The sequence below is a fragment of the Neofelis nebulosa genome, chromosome 12 (genome assembly GCF_028018385.1).
Source record: "Neofelis nebulosa isolate mNeoNeb1 chromosome 12, mNeoNeb1.pri, whole genome shotgun sequence".
In the NCBI taxonomy this organism is placed as follows: domain Eukaryota; kingdom Metazoa; phylum Chordata; class Mammalia; order Carnivora; family Felidae; genus Neofelis; species Neofelis nebulosa.
The window spans coordinates 54,451,364-54,470,463 of record NC_080793.1 but is presented as its reverse complement, the minus strand read 5'-3'; the positions used below and the strand labels follow the sequence as shown (position 1 = coordinate 54,470,463).

The 19,100-nt window shown below is 41.8% G+C and overlaps 1 protein-coding gene and 1 long non-coding RNA gene across 2 annotated transcripts in view; both read right to left on the bottom strand.

The window, feature by feature from the left end:
- Window positions 1–19,100, bottom strand: part of TTC39B (tetratricopeptide repeat domain 39B) — a 125,845-nt gene that overhangs the window by 83,662 nt on the left and 23,083 nt on the right. Inside the window, 1 exon segment of the mRNA XM_058695320.1 lies at window positions 8,810–8,844. Coding sequence (XP_058551303.1) covers window positions 8,810–8,844 — 35 coding nt within the window.
- On the bottom strand, window positions 11,946–14,309 carry LOC131491873 (uncharacterized). Its single transcript, XR_009251697.1, has 3 exons — window positions 14,269–14,309; window positions 12,977–13,191; window positions 11,946–12,934 (listed from the first exon to the last, which is right to left on the bottom strand). It is a non-coding gene; the product is annotated as an uncharacterized LOC131491873 (long non-coding RNA).

The window sequence follows — 19,100 nt, the reverse complement described above, 5'->3', positions numbered from 1 at the left end:
ATTGAGAGAGAGAGTGAGAGAGAGAATGAGTGGGGGAGCAACAGAGAAAGAGGGAGAGAGAATCCCAAGCGGGCTCCACACTCAGCACACAGCCGGACACGGGGCTCAAACCCACAAACCATGAGATCATGACCTGAGTCGAAACCCAGAGTCAGGTGCTTAACCGACTGAGCCACCCTGCTGACCCAACAGCAGCTCTGACTGGCCTAGATCAAAGTTCTCAGAGAGAGGATGTACATTTGCTTCGGCCAATCACTTGAGGGCACCACCAAGCTGATCCACTTAAAATGAAATTACCTGCTTGAAGTCGTTTGGGCCACACTGATAACTAATATTCAGACCACAAACTAGCTTGCTATTCAAATTAAGAGCGTTAAAAAGGTAAACACGGGCATACCACAGAACCCATCAATTCCACTCCTAGATAGTCATGTCAGAGAACTGCAAAAATACGTCCGCAAAAGACTTGTACACAGTTATTCATGGCATTATTTACTGTAGCCAACAACTAGAAACAATCTGAATGTCCATCAACTTGTGAATGGATAAACAATACAGGGAATATCCATACATCTGAATATTACTCGGCCATAAAAAAGAATGAAATACTGACATGGTACAACATGAAGGAGTTTCAAAATCCAAACACCAAAGAACATGTATTGTGTGATTCTGTTTATATGAAGCATCTATAGAGACAAATCTAGAGACAGAAATTAGATTAGTGATTGCCTAGGTGTGGGGGCAGGAATGGGCCGTGACTGTAAAGGGGGCACAGGTGTCTATTCAGGTTATATAAAGTGCTTTACAATTAGATTACAATGATGGTGGTATACTTCTATAATTATACGACACTTGAGTTATATACTTAAAACAGGAATTTTATGGGATATAAATTAGCATTGTAATGGGGCTGTTTAAAAAAGAAATGATCCGGGCAGAGAATCTCATGAGAGGTTTTTCTTCTCCCTCCCTACCTAGCACCAAAACTGAAATACACAATCTTCCTTACCATGTCCTCCTGCATTACAGGTTTATTTTTTCCTTCCTTTATGCAAGGTCTCCTGTAAAATTCTTGTGTTTTCTTCCTCAGTGGCAGATAAGATAATGACATAAATGCCATCTTAGGTCCAATAAGGTAATAGTCAACCTGGTTGAAAAAAACCAGGTGTGGGGGTATGGAAAGAGTCCCTCTCCCAATGTGAGCAATAATTAGATCGCCCAGGCGGGAGAGTTGGGCCAAAGAAAATCAGAGAAAAACGAAAGGAAATCCGACTCTGCCTGGAGTTACTATTTATAATTTAACCACTATGAAGAAAAACATTAACTAGATGTTCTGCGGTTAGCATTTGCGGACTTTCACCCAAAATGACCTTAAAACAGAGCAAACTATTGTATAATAATTAGTGGATCCAACCTCATAAAAAAAAAAAATAAAGATGGGGCGCCTGGGTGGCGCAGTCGGTGAAGCGTCCGACTTCAGCCAGGTCACGATCTCGCGGTCCGTGAGTTCGAGCCCCGCGTCGGGCTCTGGGCTGATGGCTCGGAGCCTGGAGCCTGTTTCCGATTCTGTGTCTCCCTCTCTCTCTGCCCCTCCCCCGTTCATGCTCTGTCTCTCTCTGTCCCAAAAATAAAATAAAAAACGTTGAAAAAAAAAATTTAAAAAAAAAAAAAAATGGGCTTAAAAACTTTATCTCATCATAATCTACAATTTACAGTTCAAAAGAAAAGGTGTAAAGAAGGAAGAAGGAAAAAGTCCCTTAAAATGCTATGCTACAGAATATTTTTATTTCCACCATAAGCTTCTTACCACTTGGTTAAAAATGTCTGCCTACTTCAATGTCTGGAGGTAAGGATAAAAATTCACAGTTCTTGCACATAAACACATCCATCACCACTGCATTCACACGGTCTCAGGACTCGATTCAACACATACAGATTTCTCGGTAAGGATAAATTCAAAAAGGTAATATGAGGCTATGGAATATAAGAGATCACTGCTGAGAACATATTAAACCTGCACCTGTTCTCACCGTCTTTGAATAAAAAAGAAAGTCTTAATTAACTAGTACCTGACCTGGGCCCTCCAGTTAATCAGACGGTTGTTTCATTGCCCACTAGTGGTTTTTATGAGAAGGAGGTTCATCAAAAGCACTACCAAGTCACAGTGATCCCATGTGGTTCATCCACGGTCTCCACTTGACAGAGGCCAGGGATCCTCGGTGACCCGACCTCGTTGTGTCCACAGGTGTGTCAGGTAACCCTGGCATCCCTCGAAACTCAACGCCAGTGCCAGGCTTCCGCCTCCCAAGCAGACGAGAGCTAGCTCTCGCTCTCTTCTGGAACCTGAAACATTCTATTTATTCTTCACGTGCCACATCGCAGTCAATTTACACACAGACCCTTCTTGCACCCACCGCTGTATTGTCAGAGACGACAGCTGTGCACCAACACTGGGAGAGAAGAATGCTGGTCATCGGAGAACCACGAGGCACATGCCAGCAGGGAACTGTTCAATCAGGAGGCGAGAGACTGCAGCACGGCTAAACCCCTGGCATATACCTATGGATCAGAACATGGGTCTAACTGACAGTCCCTCCCTGAGAGGTCAGCTCCTTACGCCCAGCAGGTCGGAAAGTTCATACACAATTCTAATTTTTATTTTTTTTATTTATTTTTTTTTAATTTTTTTTTTTAACATTTAGTTATTTTTGAGACAGAGACAGAGCATGAACGGGGGAGGGTCAGAGAGAGAGGGAGACACAGAATCGGAAGCAGGCTCCAGGCTCTGAGCTGTCAGCACAGAGCCCGACGCGGGGCTCGAACTCACGGACTGTGAGATCATGACCTAAGCCGAAGTCGGACGCTTAACCGACCGAGCCACCCAGGCGCCCCCACAATTCTAATTTTTAAAAAGGACCTCTTTGATGTGTCACTAACAGTTAAAGGGGAAAAAAAGCCTCTCATTTTCCCTTCAGTTCTAAACGGTGGAGATGTTTGTATGATCTAACAGTTTGCAAACCTAGTAACTTCCCAACAGAGTCAGTTAAAATAACGCAGTTGTTACCACAAAGATTCGGAAGCAGGAAAATCTAAGTCTGTGGTGGTAAATCCATTAAGCAGAAAAGGAGAGCAGAAAATAGTTTTCTTTTGTGGAAATAATTGAAGGCCTCTCTCATCTCTTAGCCTGCATCTGTTCACTGGAAATTCGGGCAAAAATATTCACAGGAATAAATTAATCATCAGGTTGGCATGGGGACCATCTCTTGCTACAGAGAAGTTGAAGCATCACTGTTGGCACTCACTAGAAACATAAAACAAAACATGTGGTTCACTCAGCAGGCGGGAAAAGAGCTCTACTGAGCTTAACGGCTAGAAGGTCACAGAAGGAATGTCATGGCATCACAAATTCAAGAAAAACTGAAAAAACTAAAAGTTCGCATACAAAAAAAACTGAAGAATTGTTTACAATTAACTCATATTTGTAATCACAGGGAAAATAATCTGCTAAAAGAAAAGGATCGAATAGTGGACTACTTCTGCAATATTTTTTTTTATTTCAAAAAAGATCAGTAACGCAGGAGACCTGGGTACAGAAACACCACACTCTATGTTGAGGAAATAAAAGGATCCATCCAAGTGAGGTTTCCCTGCGAATGAAGTCTATCCTACTAACTTTCAAAATGTCATTTTAAAACATTTCTACTCATTCTAAAATTTCCTCAACATACGTGACCCAATATGTGACACTCCACCTTTTTAAATTTTTTTTTTTTTTTTTTTTTTTAACGTTTATTTATTTTTGAGACAGAGAGAGACAGAGCATGAACGGGGGAGGGTCTGAGAGAGAGGGAGACACAGAATCGGAAACAGGCTCCAGGCTCCGAGCCATCAGCCCAGAGCCTGACGCGGGGCTCGAACTCACGGACCGCGAGATCGTGACCTGGCTGAAGTCGGACGCTTAACCGACTGCGCCACCCAGGCGCCCCTCACTCCACCTTTTTAAATGGAACGTACTAGATTAAATTTAACCTTTTCCCAATGTCTCAGAGACAGAATTATCAACATGATTTTCTCACTGGAGACCGAACAGCAAATCAGGGTTGAGGGTGGGGGAAATAGTAAGGTACCAATATTTGCTGAGCACCTACTATGTGCTTTACTCCCATTACCGCATTTAAATGAATTTTATTTTATCTTCCCAATAAATGTAGGCAAGGATGAAAGAAACTGACACTCAGAGAAGCTAGTCCCAGGCCTCTCAGGCAGTAAGTGGCAGGCTGGGAATGAAACTCAGGTTAGCCTACCAAATCTGAGAGCCTGTCTCTCCAGAAAGGGACATCTGGTTTTGAATACCTAAGAAAAGTAAAACCAGGTGGCTGTGCTCTGGAGTTCCATGACCATATGCCATATTTTCTTTCTTCTTTCACTGCCATTTTTTGTCACTATCAACAAACTGACTTCTAAACTACCCCCCTCACAACACCTTCCAGAGCTCTGGCAAAATTATGCCAAAAAGCAAAATTTATTAGAATCAGGTAAAAATTAATTATAAACAGACTCTGGATGGAGGCCACTACTACAAGCAAAAGGCAAGATTATTAGAACGTGAACTCTAATATCTACTTTGGCTACGCATTCTGGCTTTGGACTCTATGTCAAGGAGGTGAAGCTCTCTATGAGATAATGTACTGTATTAGTATAATGCATTTGGTGATACATTACTATAATATGTTGCTACTTACAAGAACATGTACCAGGGAGGGACATTTTGGCAACATTGAAAAGGAAACACAAAACTGTTAAAGAGACAGTCTTAAGGGACACAAGAAACAATGCAGACCAGAAATCTAAAAGAACAAGATAAATTCTAAAATGGTTAAACCTGCAAGTTTGCTAACGTGAGCAGGACAGGGAAGTAAAAATTAAAAGAAAAAAGAAGGGTGCACGGGTGGCTAAGTGTCTGACAATTGATTTCAGGTCATGATCTCACAGTTGCGAGATTAAGCCCTATGTCGGGCTCTGTGCTGGGCGAAGCGCTTCCTTGAGATATATTCTCTCTCTCTCTCGCTCTCTCTCTCTCTCTCTCTCTCTCTAAGAAAAAAAAGAAACAGGAAATGATGGCAGATGTATATAGCTGAAAAGAGCCTGAAAGAGGCAATGAATGGAAAATAAAATGTGAGAAACTTAGGAAGTGAGGTAGTATTAAAAAAAAAAAAAAAAAAAAAAAAAAAAACTATTGTTTTCAGGGGCGCCTGGGTAGCTCAGTCGGTGGAGCATCCGACTTCAGCTCAGGTCATGATCTCGCAGTCCGTGAGTTCGAACCCCTTATGAGGCTCTGTGCTGACAGCTCAGAGCCTCGAGCCTGCTTTAGATTCTGTGTCTCCCTCTCTCTATGCCCCTCCCCTGCTCATGCTCTGTCTCTGTCTCAAAAATAAATTAATAAAAACATTAAAAAAAAACTATTGTTTTCAGGATGTGAAAAATTATAACACAGTTGACAGTAGGAGCAGCCACACACACACACACACACGTTTTAAAAGTACACAAAACATTTCTGATAGCGACGGATCAAAAACATCTCCATCACAGGGTCATTGTTGGGATACTGCTGTTCTAAGAACCAGTCATACTAACAATGAAACACCTGAAACAGTTGAATGAATGAGTAATTTTTATGCAAACACGGACATACAGATCAAAGGAACAAAACAGAAAGCCCAGAAACAGAGCACCATTATTCTAATGAATTTACTATTTCACAAAGGAAGCATCATACAAAAATTTTCTTTCTTTCACAGACAGCAAATGGTGTTGGAAGGGTAGGTTAGCAATTTTAGGGTTGGCACGATGCAGGGTTCTAAATTAAATACAGTTGGGTTAAGTTCAGGGGGTTTTGTTTGCTTTTTGTTTTTAGTTCAACTATTTCCTTACCCATTTTCAGCCAGCTGGATCTGTCCATTTCTGAGAAGTGTGTTGAAGTCATCAATTACGATAACAGCCACATCTGTTAGTTTTTGCTCATGTACTTTGATGCTCTGTTGTTAGATGCATACACACACATTAAGAACTGTTATGTTGGGGCACCGGGGTGGCTCAGTCGGTTGAGCATCTGACTTTGGCTCAGGTCATGATCTCACAGTTTGAGTTTGAGCCCCACATCGGGCTCTGTGCTGACAGCTCAGAGCCTGGAGCCTGCTTCCGATTCTGTGTCTCCCTCTCTTTCTGTCCCTGACCCACTCGCATTCTGTCTCTGTCTCTCTCAAAAATAAATAAACATTTTTAAAAAATTTAAAAAAAAAAGAACTGTTATGTCTTCCTGGAGAATGGATCCTTCTATCATTACGTAATGTCCTTTATCTGTAATAATTTTCCTTACTTTGAAGCCTGTTCTGTCTGAAATTAATAGAGCTACTCCTGCTTTCTTTTGATTAGAGTCAGCATGGTATATTTTTCTCCATCCATTTACTTTGCTTTAATGTTTATTTTTGAGAGAGAGAGAGAGAACAAGTGGGGGGGAGAGAGAGAGAGAGAGAGAGAGGCAGACAGACACAGAATCTAAAGCAGGCTCCAGGCTGTCAGCTCAGAGCCCAACACCAAGCTTGAACCCATGAAACGTGAGATCATGACCTGAGCCGAAGTCAGATGCTAAACCAGCTGAGCCACCCAGGTGCCCCTCCATCCATTTACTTTTAATCTAGATGTGTCTTTATGTTTAAAGTCATTGATACATACTTTTCGATCCATGTTGGCAATCTTGGTCTTTTAACTGGCATACATACACCACTGATACTCAAAGTGATTATTGATATAGTTGGATTAATACCTACGGTATTCTTTGGTTTCCTATTTGTTGCCCTTGTTCTTTGCTCATATTTTTGTTTTTTACTCTGTTTCTGCCTTCTGTGATTTTAATTATTTTATATAATTTCATTTTATCTCCTTTCTTACATATATCTCTTTTTTTTTTTTAGTGGTTGCTCTAGAATTTGCAATATACATTAACAATTCAAGTCATTTTCAAATATTCTCTGTACCGTCTTCACAGTAATTGTTCCAAAATAAAGAGGTTATTTTTTTTCAGTCCTAATCACAAGTCAGTTTTTTTTCTTTTTAAACCACATAAACAAACATTCAATAGTATAAACATTAAAACATTTGGACAACATAAAAAATGTTTAACTAACATAAAGAAAAAACAACTGGGGAGATATCTGAAGCAAATATAACAGAAAATTAAAGAGTATATATGTTTTACAGGTCATAAGTTACATAAGAGAAACAGTGAGAAAAAAAAGTTAAGCATGTGAAAGAAAACTAGAATTAATATAAAAGGAACTGCAACGTGAACAATGGTAATAAAGTTTAGTATATGTGCTGCCGAAGCGAGCACTAAAGAAAAAGTTTAAAAACGGAAGCAATTAGATATTATCTGACTAACAAAACCATTTCAAACAGTACCCAGTGGTGGTGATGCTCTATAGAAAGTCTAGTCAAAAGAAACCACTTCACTTACACAGTATTGGTGGCCACATAAACTGATAAAACCCTTTTGAAAGTGCTACGGACTAAACTGCGTCCCCCAAATGCAGCTGTTGAAGCCCTTACCTCCAACGTGATGGTGTTTGCAGATGAGGCCTATGGGAGATAATTAGGTGTATACGGGGTCCTGAGAGCAGTACTCTCGTGATGGGATTAGTACCTATATAGGAGACGTCTGTCTGTCTGTCTGTCTGTTGTGTGAAGACATCAAGAGAAAGCAGCCACCTACGAGCCAGGAGGAGTGTTCTCACTGGAACCTGACTGTGTCAGCACCCTGAGCTCAGACTTCCAGCCTCCAGAGCTACGAGAAAATACATTTCTATTGTGTAAGCCACCCAGTCTGTGTTGCTTTGTTACGGTGGCCCAAGCTGGTTAATGCAGAAAGGCAATTTGAAATATATTGTATAAAGAGCAATAAAAATCTCCATCCCTTGTAATCCAGTAATCCTAGATCTGTGAAGTTCATCTTCACAGAATCTTTGGAGGTAATTCAACAATATGACAAAGCGAAATACATGAAAATATTCATTACCTAGTTTTAAGTTTTTAAATTGGTTAATAATCTAAATGTCTAACAGTGGAGAAATGAGTAATTGTGGTGTTCCACTTGATCTAATAGGATATCATATAAAATCATTACAAAAACTATGTAAACTCACAGGAAATGCTTGCAATAAAATTAAGTGCAAACCAAAAGCAAAATTCTGCAATATGAGGTTACTCGTGTAAAAAAAATATGGACAAGATATAAAAGGTTAGGTATAAACAAAATTAAATTTTTTGGAAAACAATTTTTTATTTTAGTTTAATTAAGGTTATAAGAAATAATACTCAAAAATATACTTGCTAATAACTTTAGACAGATCCTTTTTTTTTTTTTTAATGTTTATTTATTTTTGAGAGAGAGAGACAGACAGTGTGAGCTGGGGAGGGTCAGAGAGACAGAGAGGGAGACACAGACTCCAAAGCAGGCTCCAGGCTCTGAGCTGTCAGTACAGGGCCCGATGTGGGGCTTGAAATCACGAACTGTGAGATCATGACCTGAGCCGAAGTCAGGCACTTAACTGACTGAGCCACCCAGGCGCCCCTAGACAGATCCTTTCTTACGTATTAATAAATACATCCTAACTCTTGAATTACAGAGAAGTATTGCTTTCTGGCAGTAGTCACAACTCCCCCCAAAAAGTCAGAATGAAATATTTACATTTTGTATAAGAAAACCGTCCAGTTTTATTTACTACATACTTCTTATTGTGTTACTACTTACATAGAGATGGTTTCCAATGCATCTTCAAAGATGTCCTGGAGGGGAACAAAAAATACAGTGAGTTTCTCAAGAATCAAGACTATGTGTGTATATGCAGGGGCGGCAGGTGGCTGGGATGGGATGCAGTAGAGTCACTCAACTTCCACTAAGGGACTGTCTTCTAGAGAAATCAAGCAACTGAATTTAGGTGAGGGTTAATCTTTTTTTTAAAATAATTAAGACTAGTAAAACTAGCAACCAAATGGGACCAGTTTGAAGAGTGTGATTTCTTTAACGGCGTTGTGTCTCCTTCCTCAGTCTCATTCATACCACACGCAGAATAAAACAAACTGGACTTGCCCAATTTCGTCTTTTCTTGCTCCGTGGCTGTTAGCATCCCCCGGACCTTCCTTTCACATCTAGCTTCATGAACCTTCTAGCTAGTCTTCCTGCCATCACCTTTTCTCCCCCAGTTAATGTGTCCACAAAAGACAGCCCTTTCCTTCATGCCATTGGTCTGCCCGTTCAAAAGCTACAACAGGAGAAAAACCCAAGTGCAGGTGTGTACACACACACACCTCACACTCATACACACTAACACACTCATAAACTCAGTCATACACACACACTCACAAATACACATCCACTCACAAATGTACATACATATAAAGCTTACAAAAATCAAACCAGGCTCCTCATCCAAATACGTGGGACCCAACATAACCCAGTCCAATTTTCTTTTTTAAGTTTACTTATTTATTCTGAGAGAGAGAGAGCAAGCCAGGGAGGGGCAGAGAGAGAGAGGAAGAGAGAGAATCCCAAGCAGTCTCCACGCTGTCAGCACAGAGCCTGACTTGGGGCTCAATCTCATGAACCGTGAGATCATGACCTGAGCCAAAATCAAGGGTCACATGTTTAACGGACTGAGCCACCCAGGGGCCCATCTAGTCCAATTGTCAAAGCATCTTTCTCCCTGCATCCACGCCACCATCACCATAATCCGAGCACAAGGACTTCACTGGTCTCCCCACTCCTACACTTGATACCCTCCAATCGAGCCTCCACACAACTATATTCTTTTCTTTCTCTTCCTTTAATAAGCTCTTGCCATCCCACTGTCGTAGACCTTTTTACAAGCTTTATTGTACTTAGAATCAACCAAACTCCTTCCCATGATCAACAGAGCCTTGAGCAACTCTACCTCCCTCTGGCCACCTCTCTACCCACCTGCACCCTGGCTCCCTCCATTTCATGTGCAGGCCTGTCTTTGTGGTCCTTGAACAAGCCAAACCCCTCCTACATCTCTCTTCATTGCTCTCTCCTTCCCAGAAGGCTCTTTGCTCGACTCTTCCCGGGGCTGACGCATTCCCATCCTTCAGTTTTCAGCTCACAAAGAGACTGTCTCTAATGACCCTGATTAAAATTACTAAGAATAGCAGCTCATAGTTTCTCATCATCTGATTTATTTCACTCATTACATTTATCATAATCTGCGATCGTTTTGTTTACTTACTTGGTTACAGGCTGCCTCCATCAGGGCAGGTTCTTATTTATCACGTCTACAGAAAAATCACCAGGGCTGGGCACAGTAGCTGCTCAATAAATACATGTTGCCTAACGAGTGCGTAAACGGAGTTCGGACTGTCAAGGCACTGATCACATCACCTCATTTAGAGCTCTGATGCAGAAATGAGGAAAGAGGGCTACCTGAGCTCTACATTTAGGCAGGAAAGGGGGGGAAAAAACGTGTAAATACTAAGAAGATGCAACATTGCAAGTAGTGGCAGAAGGTCAGACTCTGGATTCTCCAACCCGCTAATCCACATTGGGAGGGAGGTAGAGTCAACGGCAAGTCAAACTTAACCGCACTCTCCTGGAGCAAAAGCGGAAGCTCGTCAATTAACTACCAGAAGAGAAATGAACTAGTCCTGAAGCAAAGGCACCTAAGCCAAAAGTAAAAAAATGCTTCTCTGGCCTCCATCAAAAAATCCCCATTTAGAAGCAGACTCCTTTCTCCAAATCAAAAGTCTGTGGAGGCTGTTGGTATCACAGATGTTGTCATTTTGAATCACAGCACAACATCTCACCTGTCAGCACACCGTTATCATCAAGAGACCGTGGAGAAGGGAGAAACTCTGCTCTCCAGGAACACCAATCCGGCTGTGATGGTCCACTGCCTGTACCAGATACCAGCTCACAGTCCGTCTGGTGTGGTCAACCCCACCCGGGCTGATTTTTACCAAGGAAGGGGGAACATAGAGATCACATGCCTGGAAGGCTACCGCGTACTGTCCCCTGCTCGTGAACCTCAACCCAAAGCAGGGCACGCAGCACACACTGAAAGACTTCCCGAGTTCCCTTAAGGAAGGACAACTCAGGGAGCCAGCTCTCAATTTAAAAGGAGACGAGGCTTTTAGTCTTATGCAAGAAATACTCCCTCAGAAGAAGAAAAAATAAGAATCTCACACAAGAAATCATCTTCACTTAAGTAACGTCTCTCCATTTTGTCATAAGCAGAGCGTTCTCTAAATAAAGGACGCTGTACAACATGGGGCCATAGTTAACGATACTGCCTTGTGTATCTGGAAGTTGCTAGGAGAATAGATCTTAAAAGTTCTCACCAGCACAGAGAAAAGCATAACTCGGTGAGGTGATGAATGCGTTATTATTATGGTAATCATTTCACAAATGTACATATATCACATCACTGCATTGTACACTTTAAACTGACAAAATGCTAAATGTTAACTACATCTCAACACAGAAGCTGTGGAAATTTACGTTTATTTGAGAGAGAGAGAGAGAGAGAACACATGTGTGTGTGAGAGAGCACAAGCAGGGGAGGGGCAGAGAGAAGGAGAGACAGAATCCCAAGGAGGATCTGCACCATCAGTGCAGAGGCCGATGTGGGGATCGAACTCACAAACTGAGATCGTGACCTGACCTGAAATCAAGAGTCGGACACTTAGCCAACTGCACCACCCAGGCACCCCAGAAGCTGTGGAAATTTTTTTAATTAAAAAAAAAGAAAAAAAGAACGTAAATTTCTATTTTTTTCCATTTAGATGAATAATGAAAATTGAATAGACTATCTCTATTAGGAATGGAGAAAATGCACCAGAGTTCTAGAGTATTATTCTAATAAACTAGAGGAAAGACAGGGAGAGAGCGAGAGGGAGAGAGAGCGAGATCTATGAAGGCCAGACAAAAGGTGAAATGTTTTCATTTGGAAAAGAGGAAGGGTAAAGAGAACCAAGATTGAGCACATACCATGTGCCAGGCATTTTACAAAAGTTATCTCACTTGCTCCTCCCAATTTACATCAAGTAAATCTGGGTAAATCATAGGTAATTACCTGACCCATATGACACAGCTGGTAAGTAAAGGAATTGGGATTCAAGCTCAGATCTTTAACTCCAAAGTATTTCTTTACCGTTAAAACCATCCACAACTTGATATTAAGGCACCCGGGCAGAAGTTGCAAGGGGGTGGGAGAGGAGGGGACAGCATATCTTCTCAAGGTCATACAGCAGCATGGTTGAGCAGGCCCTCCCAGGGATTAGCTCATTCTCTAGGAGAATATACTTGCGTTTGACTTTGCTATTTACTATCTGATTAGAACTCAAATACCATGAAGTTACATGTTAACTTCTAGATTTCTGAGTGGTAGTAAAACCTTAAAGACTATAGTTTTACTACCCTGTAGGATACTACCCAGTTTTATGTATAACCTAGTAATCTTAATCTAACATTGCTTTATAAATACCCAGTTCCACAAATATTCTTTTAATCAGTTTACCATCCCAGTGGTTTCCTCCACGGATGGGTCAAATAAAACATTTGACATGTTCATTTTATATCATTCTGGGAATTGTATTTATAATTTGTGGAAATTATACTTTGACGTGAACACTGACAACACACCCTCTCCCTAGGTACCTGCAAATATGGTCTCCCAGATCCTTGGGGGAACTGATGTGGATTCCATGGGGGAGAAGATAGAAGTCAGAGAAGTCTCCCGTACCTCCCGCAGCACATACCCAGGGGCCAATGGCTTCTTTTTCTTCTTTCTCTCTAGGTCCCGACATCCAGTTCAAATTCTGTCCCTCTGCTGCCTCTGCCTCAGGAGCTCCTTTCCTCCGTGGACTCCCATCTAGAGCCCAGGTCCAGCACTAGGTCTGCACAGACTGCTTATCATCAACGGCCTCCCACCCAGCACTAAGTACGCTCGCGTGTATTCTCCACCAAGTGCAATGAGACTGCTCTACCTGTAGTCTCTTTGCTTCTCCACTCACCAACTTCCCAGTGCTTCTCCAGAGCTGGTTCTTATTCCCCCAGTGATCACCACAAGCTGTTTCCCTTAAACTTCCCAGGCCTGGGTAGGCTCAGGAGGTGGACCCCAGCTGAAACACATACAGTCAGGGAAGCATCCAGAGTCCTTCAAGTTTAATGACAGTTAAGAGAGGAAAGATCACCCCGCTGACAAACATGATGTGCTCACAGAAAGCGCCTGTGTTTAGTTTCTTCCTTGAAGGCTACCTCATTTGCCTCCCCCAAGGCCACGCTGGGCGAACCTTAAGGAGCAATTACCCTTGGGTGTGGTGTAACAAACACTTACGTGAGCCACACCTGGCTCCTGATCACACATTGCCTCAGCACGGTACCTGGCTCTTCCCAGAGCCTATCTTGCCTCCCTGGCTGGAGTCAAGGGCCATCATACTGCTTTTAAATCCACTTTAGAACCTAGCACGGTACTTTGCACTTCACTGACTCTTAGCAAATAACCGTTGGCTGACTGGCTGGCTGAGTACCCTTGTCTGGAGAGGAAAGGTCCTTACCTTGAGCGGTTTCATTTTGCAATTCAGCAAATGGACTGACTCTGTACATGAAGGATTCCCTGGAGGGCCTTCTGGAGGCAAGGCTAGCACTCCCGGGGCCTGCTCCTGCTAGGTGGGAAGCCTGAAACTTTCCCCCTGTCCTCAGATGGACAACCCTGATCATGGGAACAGAGCGTTGGGGGAGGGGGGCAGAGGGGGTTGCTGGGGGTGCTACATCAACTACAAAGGCTTTTTAAGCAATTTTCATCTTAATTTGTTATATTTGCCATATTCTGGGTAGCCAAAATGCATCCAAGTGCGTGTAAGTAGCAGCAAGTTCTTAACAAATGTCCATTTAAGAATCTTAAATAATGAAGATACTAATGAAAAGGTTTACATTCTGTTTATCCCTAGTGGGGCACGGCCAAATAAGCTATTAAAAGTAGTAATGTAAATACTCTATATTAACTTCCAAAGAGACCAAACGGATTGACAACCTTTCAAGACTCTCCATCTGAATTTTACTTCATTTTGCAGTGTGAAAAGGAGTACGTGGCAACTATTACTCCAAGAAGTAGGAAGAAACATGATGGAAATGAAAACTAGATACCACAAATCCAAAAGGCTGAGTCACTTCTCTAGGTCTCTCCCTCTCTCCCTTACCTCTTCCTCCTCCTCTGCCTCTTCCACCATTTTTGCGTCTCTCAGAATTTAATTTAACTTAATTTGCATGACTTCACCGGTCTGTGAGCTGATGCTACCAAGTTCTCATCGAGCTGCTGTTCTTCAGAGAGGGATGACAAGGTTTGATGGGGCTCTGTAGACACCTTCCTCCTCCGTGGGAGCCCCTCACCCCCCACCCCATAACACCAGACCCTCCTCACTGGAGCTTTCACCCGATGTTCCGTTCTATTGACCAATGAAGCTGTGTGTTTGGTACCATGGACTCAAAGAACCCCAGAGCTGCCAACAACTCTGACAGGTCACAGATTCTGCCCCTGGCTCTAAGGCACATCTGGACCATTCCCAGGGAGATAAGACATGAAAAGGATGCCCCAACCTCCCCCGGGACTAGGGCGGGGATTTATAGCCACGGATATTGGGATCCCAAGGACCGCAAACATTCCTGGGCCTGACATTCACCCCTGAATGATATTCAAAATGAGTATGAAGATAATTAAGATATTCAAAATGGTTGTTGAATCACTATATTGTACACCTAAAACTAATATCATACTGTATGTAAACTATACTCTGATTAAAACAGAATTTAATTTAACTTAATTAAAAAACAAGATTCAAAATGGGACACAGGACTGACATCAGATGTTAGAATTTATCATTATCGTAGTGGTGTACCAGGATTTCTCAGGTACTAGATGTACATCTTTTCACACATGAAAGGAGAAGGGGCACATTGCTACAGGAATCATATGAGAAATACATAAACTGAAGTGACATCATTGCCCACTATAACATCAACAAAGCATTGATTTTTCTAAATTAGGGTTAATTCACTAAAAAAACATCTTTTTGGTGTGTTAATGAGGTGACTTTTAGAAGAAAGACTGGGCAAAGACCTTTTTTAAAAAACATATAAACCCTGGGCTCATCTCCCAGCAATAATTTTTCATTCTGCTCACACTTGCTATCCATTTCTCTCCTTACCTTTGTCAGGCTCAAAGAGGAGCCCATAGCCTGCCAGAGCATTTAAACTCCCCCATTGGATTCTGAGGGTTACCGCCAGCTGTGTTTTATATGCAAGGCTACATTTTTTAAAATTTCATATTGTGTGAGGGAGCGGCGATGCCCTGAAACCCTCTGAAGCCAAATGTAAAGCCCAGCTTCAGCATCCCATTTACTGGGTATGAAGGGCGCAAACACCACTCACACTCCCATTAGAGGATTAACATCAAAGCAAGTTCTCTGTGAAACCTTATCTGACCCACAGGGCTCTTCATCAAAGAGAAGGAAAGCAATTGGGGCCCATACACACACTCATATTCCAAGTTCCCACCTGGCCTTTGCAGCGAACAAAATGTGACCTACCCATGGTTTCAGAAGACCAGACTATGAACATAATTCTCCAATAGAACAGATTAAAAAACAACAACAACAACAACAACAACACGAGAGAGTTCACCTTCTGAACCTGCCCAGAAGGTTTGTAAAACTTGATTTGGGGGGGATACACAAAGTAAAAAATTGTAGGTTTTCAAAAATTATTCAAAAATAGAGTTTTTAAAATTTTTAATAATACAAACAATAAATCAGCTGCCAGAAGAAAAAAAAGTTGGGCCTTAAAAGTTTTTTTTTTTTTTACACATTTGTCACCTGACATTGAAAATAATCTCACACTGAGTACAGTAAATATGGTCAATTAATATGGCTCTCCGTTCCTCTCATGCCAAAAAAGTACTCTGATACTACCCCACAAGTTTGTCCTTTTTTTTTTAAGTTTCACATTTACCAAAAATCACAGATCTGATGGTGAAAACTGGGATATAGAGTAACAATTCCATAGGAAGAATTACTTGGAACACAAAAAAATAAATTAAGCACATTTTCACTTAACAACTCTTACATGCCGATGAGTAAGGTTTTATTCAATCATTCACTCAAGCATCACAGGGGCAATGTAGTACATTTCCACCACAGTAAGGTGGAAAACACACATTTAGGCCTGGAAGTTACATTTGGGCCTGTTCTCACCCTGTCAATCCTTTCACTTCCCCACCTGTAGAATGGGGATTCCAATCACCTGCCCGGAACTGTTGCAAGGATGCTAGCGAGATAATGCACGTACAGGTCCGACTCAACACAGAATCAATAAATACAATGCCACAGGATACTAAATTCTCAGATATGGAATGAATCAGCAGACTCATAGAGACAGACTGGGATCCCTCCCTGGATTTCCTCGATAACCCTGTCACGCTAAAGATTCTGCACCCTCTTTTGGAAGAGAGACAAAAAAAAATGTATCTGGGAATATCTATAGCAAATAGGTGCTCAAAAACGTTAACTGCCTTTACTTCTCCCATCTTAAAATGCCTTCACCTCATCTCCTTTGATGCCCAGATCCTTCTTAATTCAGTAATTCAGTGTGTTACCCAACATGATTAACATAACTTAAGGGCACAGAGCTCAGGACCTCAGCTCACTGGGGAGCAGAGTGACCTTGGCCAACACAGTGTGACTTTGGCCAATACACCCAACCTCTCAGGGTTCAAGCTTCCTCATGAGTAAGGCAGAGATGATGGCACAGATATCATCCCTTACTCAAAATCCTAGCTTCTGTGAATTAAACAGAAACCTTCCCCAATAAGGCAGCTGTTCATCCATTATACATGCTAAAATAAAATCCCTCAGGGAAGGCTGGCAGTCAGAGAGACTGCATCTAAAAGGAATGCCGGGCTTTTCAAAGTTTGAGCCCAATCAGTGGCACTAACTCAATAGCTAGTTAGTGTGTTAAGTATCAAGCAAAGCGGCTCACACAATGATTCTCTGGAATTTCTAAGGACTTCTAGCCAAGCACACAGAAACCATGATGAGAATTAAAAAGAAACCACCAGATGTCACTCTCACAAACAACAACTGAACTGGACAGCATGGCTCTAGTTTTCCAACACATGGATGAGGGTGTTACCAAAAAAAACAAAACAAAACAAAACAGAAAGAGCTAACCTTATGAAGGGGGAAAAGAAGTTCCTTTTCTGCATTTTGTTAGAACTATGGAGCTGAGTTACAGCTAAGACAGGGGTTAAACTCTAAGGTGAGCATTCAAGGGGAAAACTGTGTATATAGTCAAAATTTACACTGAACAAATCCTGTAAATTACCAGTATATGACAGAGTACACATGACTTTGGATAGACTCTCATAGAGGAGTGGTGTATGTGTGCAATTAAGAGGACGTAAGCAAAATATGTTTTTCACAACTGTGTATTATTAAATTTATTTAACATAAATGAGGAAATTATTTTACTCGCCTGTACACCGTCTACTCAGCTACTATTTTTACGGCTGTAAAAGGAACCTTGCCAACCACTTAACATGTCAAGCGCTCCAGTCCTCTGGTGCAAACCCCACCGGATCTACTGTCAACAGGATAATATTTAGGACATGCGATTTGTGCAAAGGAATAATTTTACACAAAACAAACAGCAGCAAACAGAACCAAAAGGCTGAGTTTTGACATTTTCAACTGTCTCATTTTGAGACCATCACTAGCAGAGGTACTTTAAAATTAAAAGGGACACAGAAACCACAGCTTCTTCCTATGAAGAAATAACCGTCAATTCCATTTACCAACAACATCCAGGCACCACACTGGGCTCTTGGATGCTTATTTCTAATTTACAGACAATCATAAAAAGTGAGCAGTTCACCTCTACTGTGTTCTCATAACAACAGGTAACAACACCGAGTGCCAAGCACTGATCTAAATCCTTGATGTGCATTAGCTCATTTAATCTTCATAACAACCCTGTGAAATAAGACTATTACTACATCCAAATGAGGAAACTAAGACCAAGAGATTTAATTAATGTACCCAATATCCCATAGCTAAGCCTCAGTTTTTCCATCTGTACAATCGTTATAATACCACTTCACTTATAGCACTGTTGTGAGATTTAACCGAGATCACAGACCATAATAAACAATGTTTTTTCTTATCATTAAAGTGTTTCTACAGCTGAAAAGTCTCAAGGGCAGCCTACGGATGAGCCAAATGAAACCTCTTACATCATCTTGCTGGACCCCCAAATTTCCCAGCTATGGCAGAGTTAGCATCTCCTGTGTAGCTCTGCTCCAAAGTAGATGCCTTAAGGGGCACCCGGGGGGCTCAGTCAGTTAAATGTACAACTTCAGCTCAGGTCATGATCTCACAGTTCCTGAGTTCAAGCCCCACATAGGGCCCTGTGCTGACATGACAGCTCAGAGCCTGGAGCCTCCTTCAGATTCTGTGTCTCCCTCTCTCTCTGCCCCTCTCCCACTCATGCTCTGTCTCGCTCTCAAAAATAAATATTTTTAAAAAGATTAAAAAAAATTTTTTTAAGTAAAATGCCTTAAAAGTAGGCCACAGAATCTTGTCACTTAAGATAAGTACTCAGAAGAGGCAGCTCCTGAAGAGTAAGGCTTCAAAGGAGTCCTCAAACTAAGAAAACCCAAAATTCATGAGAGAGGAGGAAGGAGTACTTGAGCTCAAGAGGTTCAAATCCCGCTTTCTCCACACACTAGCTTTGGGGCCTTGGGCAAGCTATCGTCCTTCTTTGTGCCTCAGTTTCCCACCTCACTGGATTGTCCGTGGATTAAATGACACAGCGAAAGCAGGTACAACAATGACTGCATACAAAACATTAGTCATAACCGCTATTATCGTTGGGACTTGTATCTCCTAAAGGCACTGGTGAGTGGCACGGTTTGCTGCAGCCAGGGCAGTTGGGTAGCACAACCCTTGGCACGAGGAAACCTGGTTCTACCTCCCTCTGG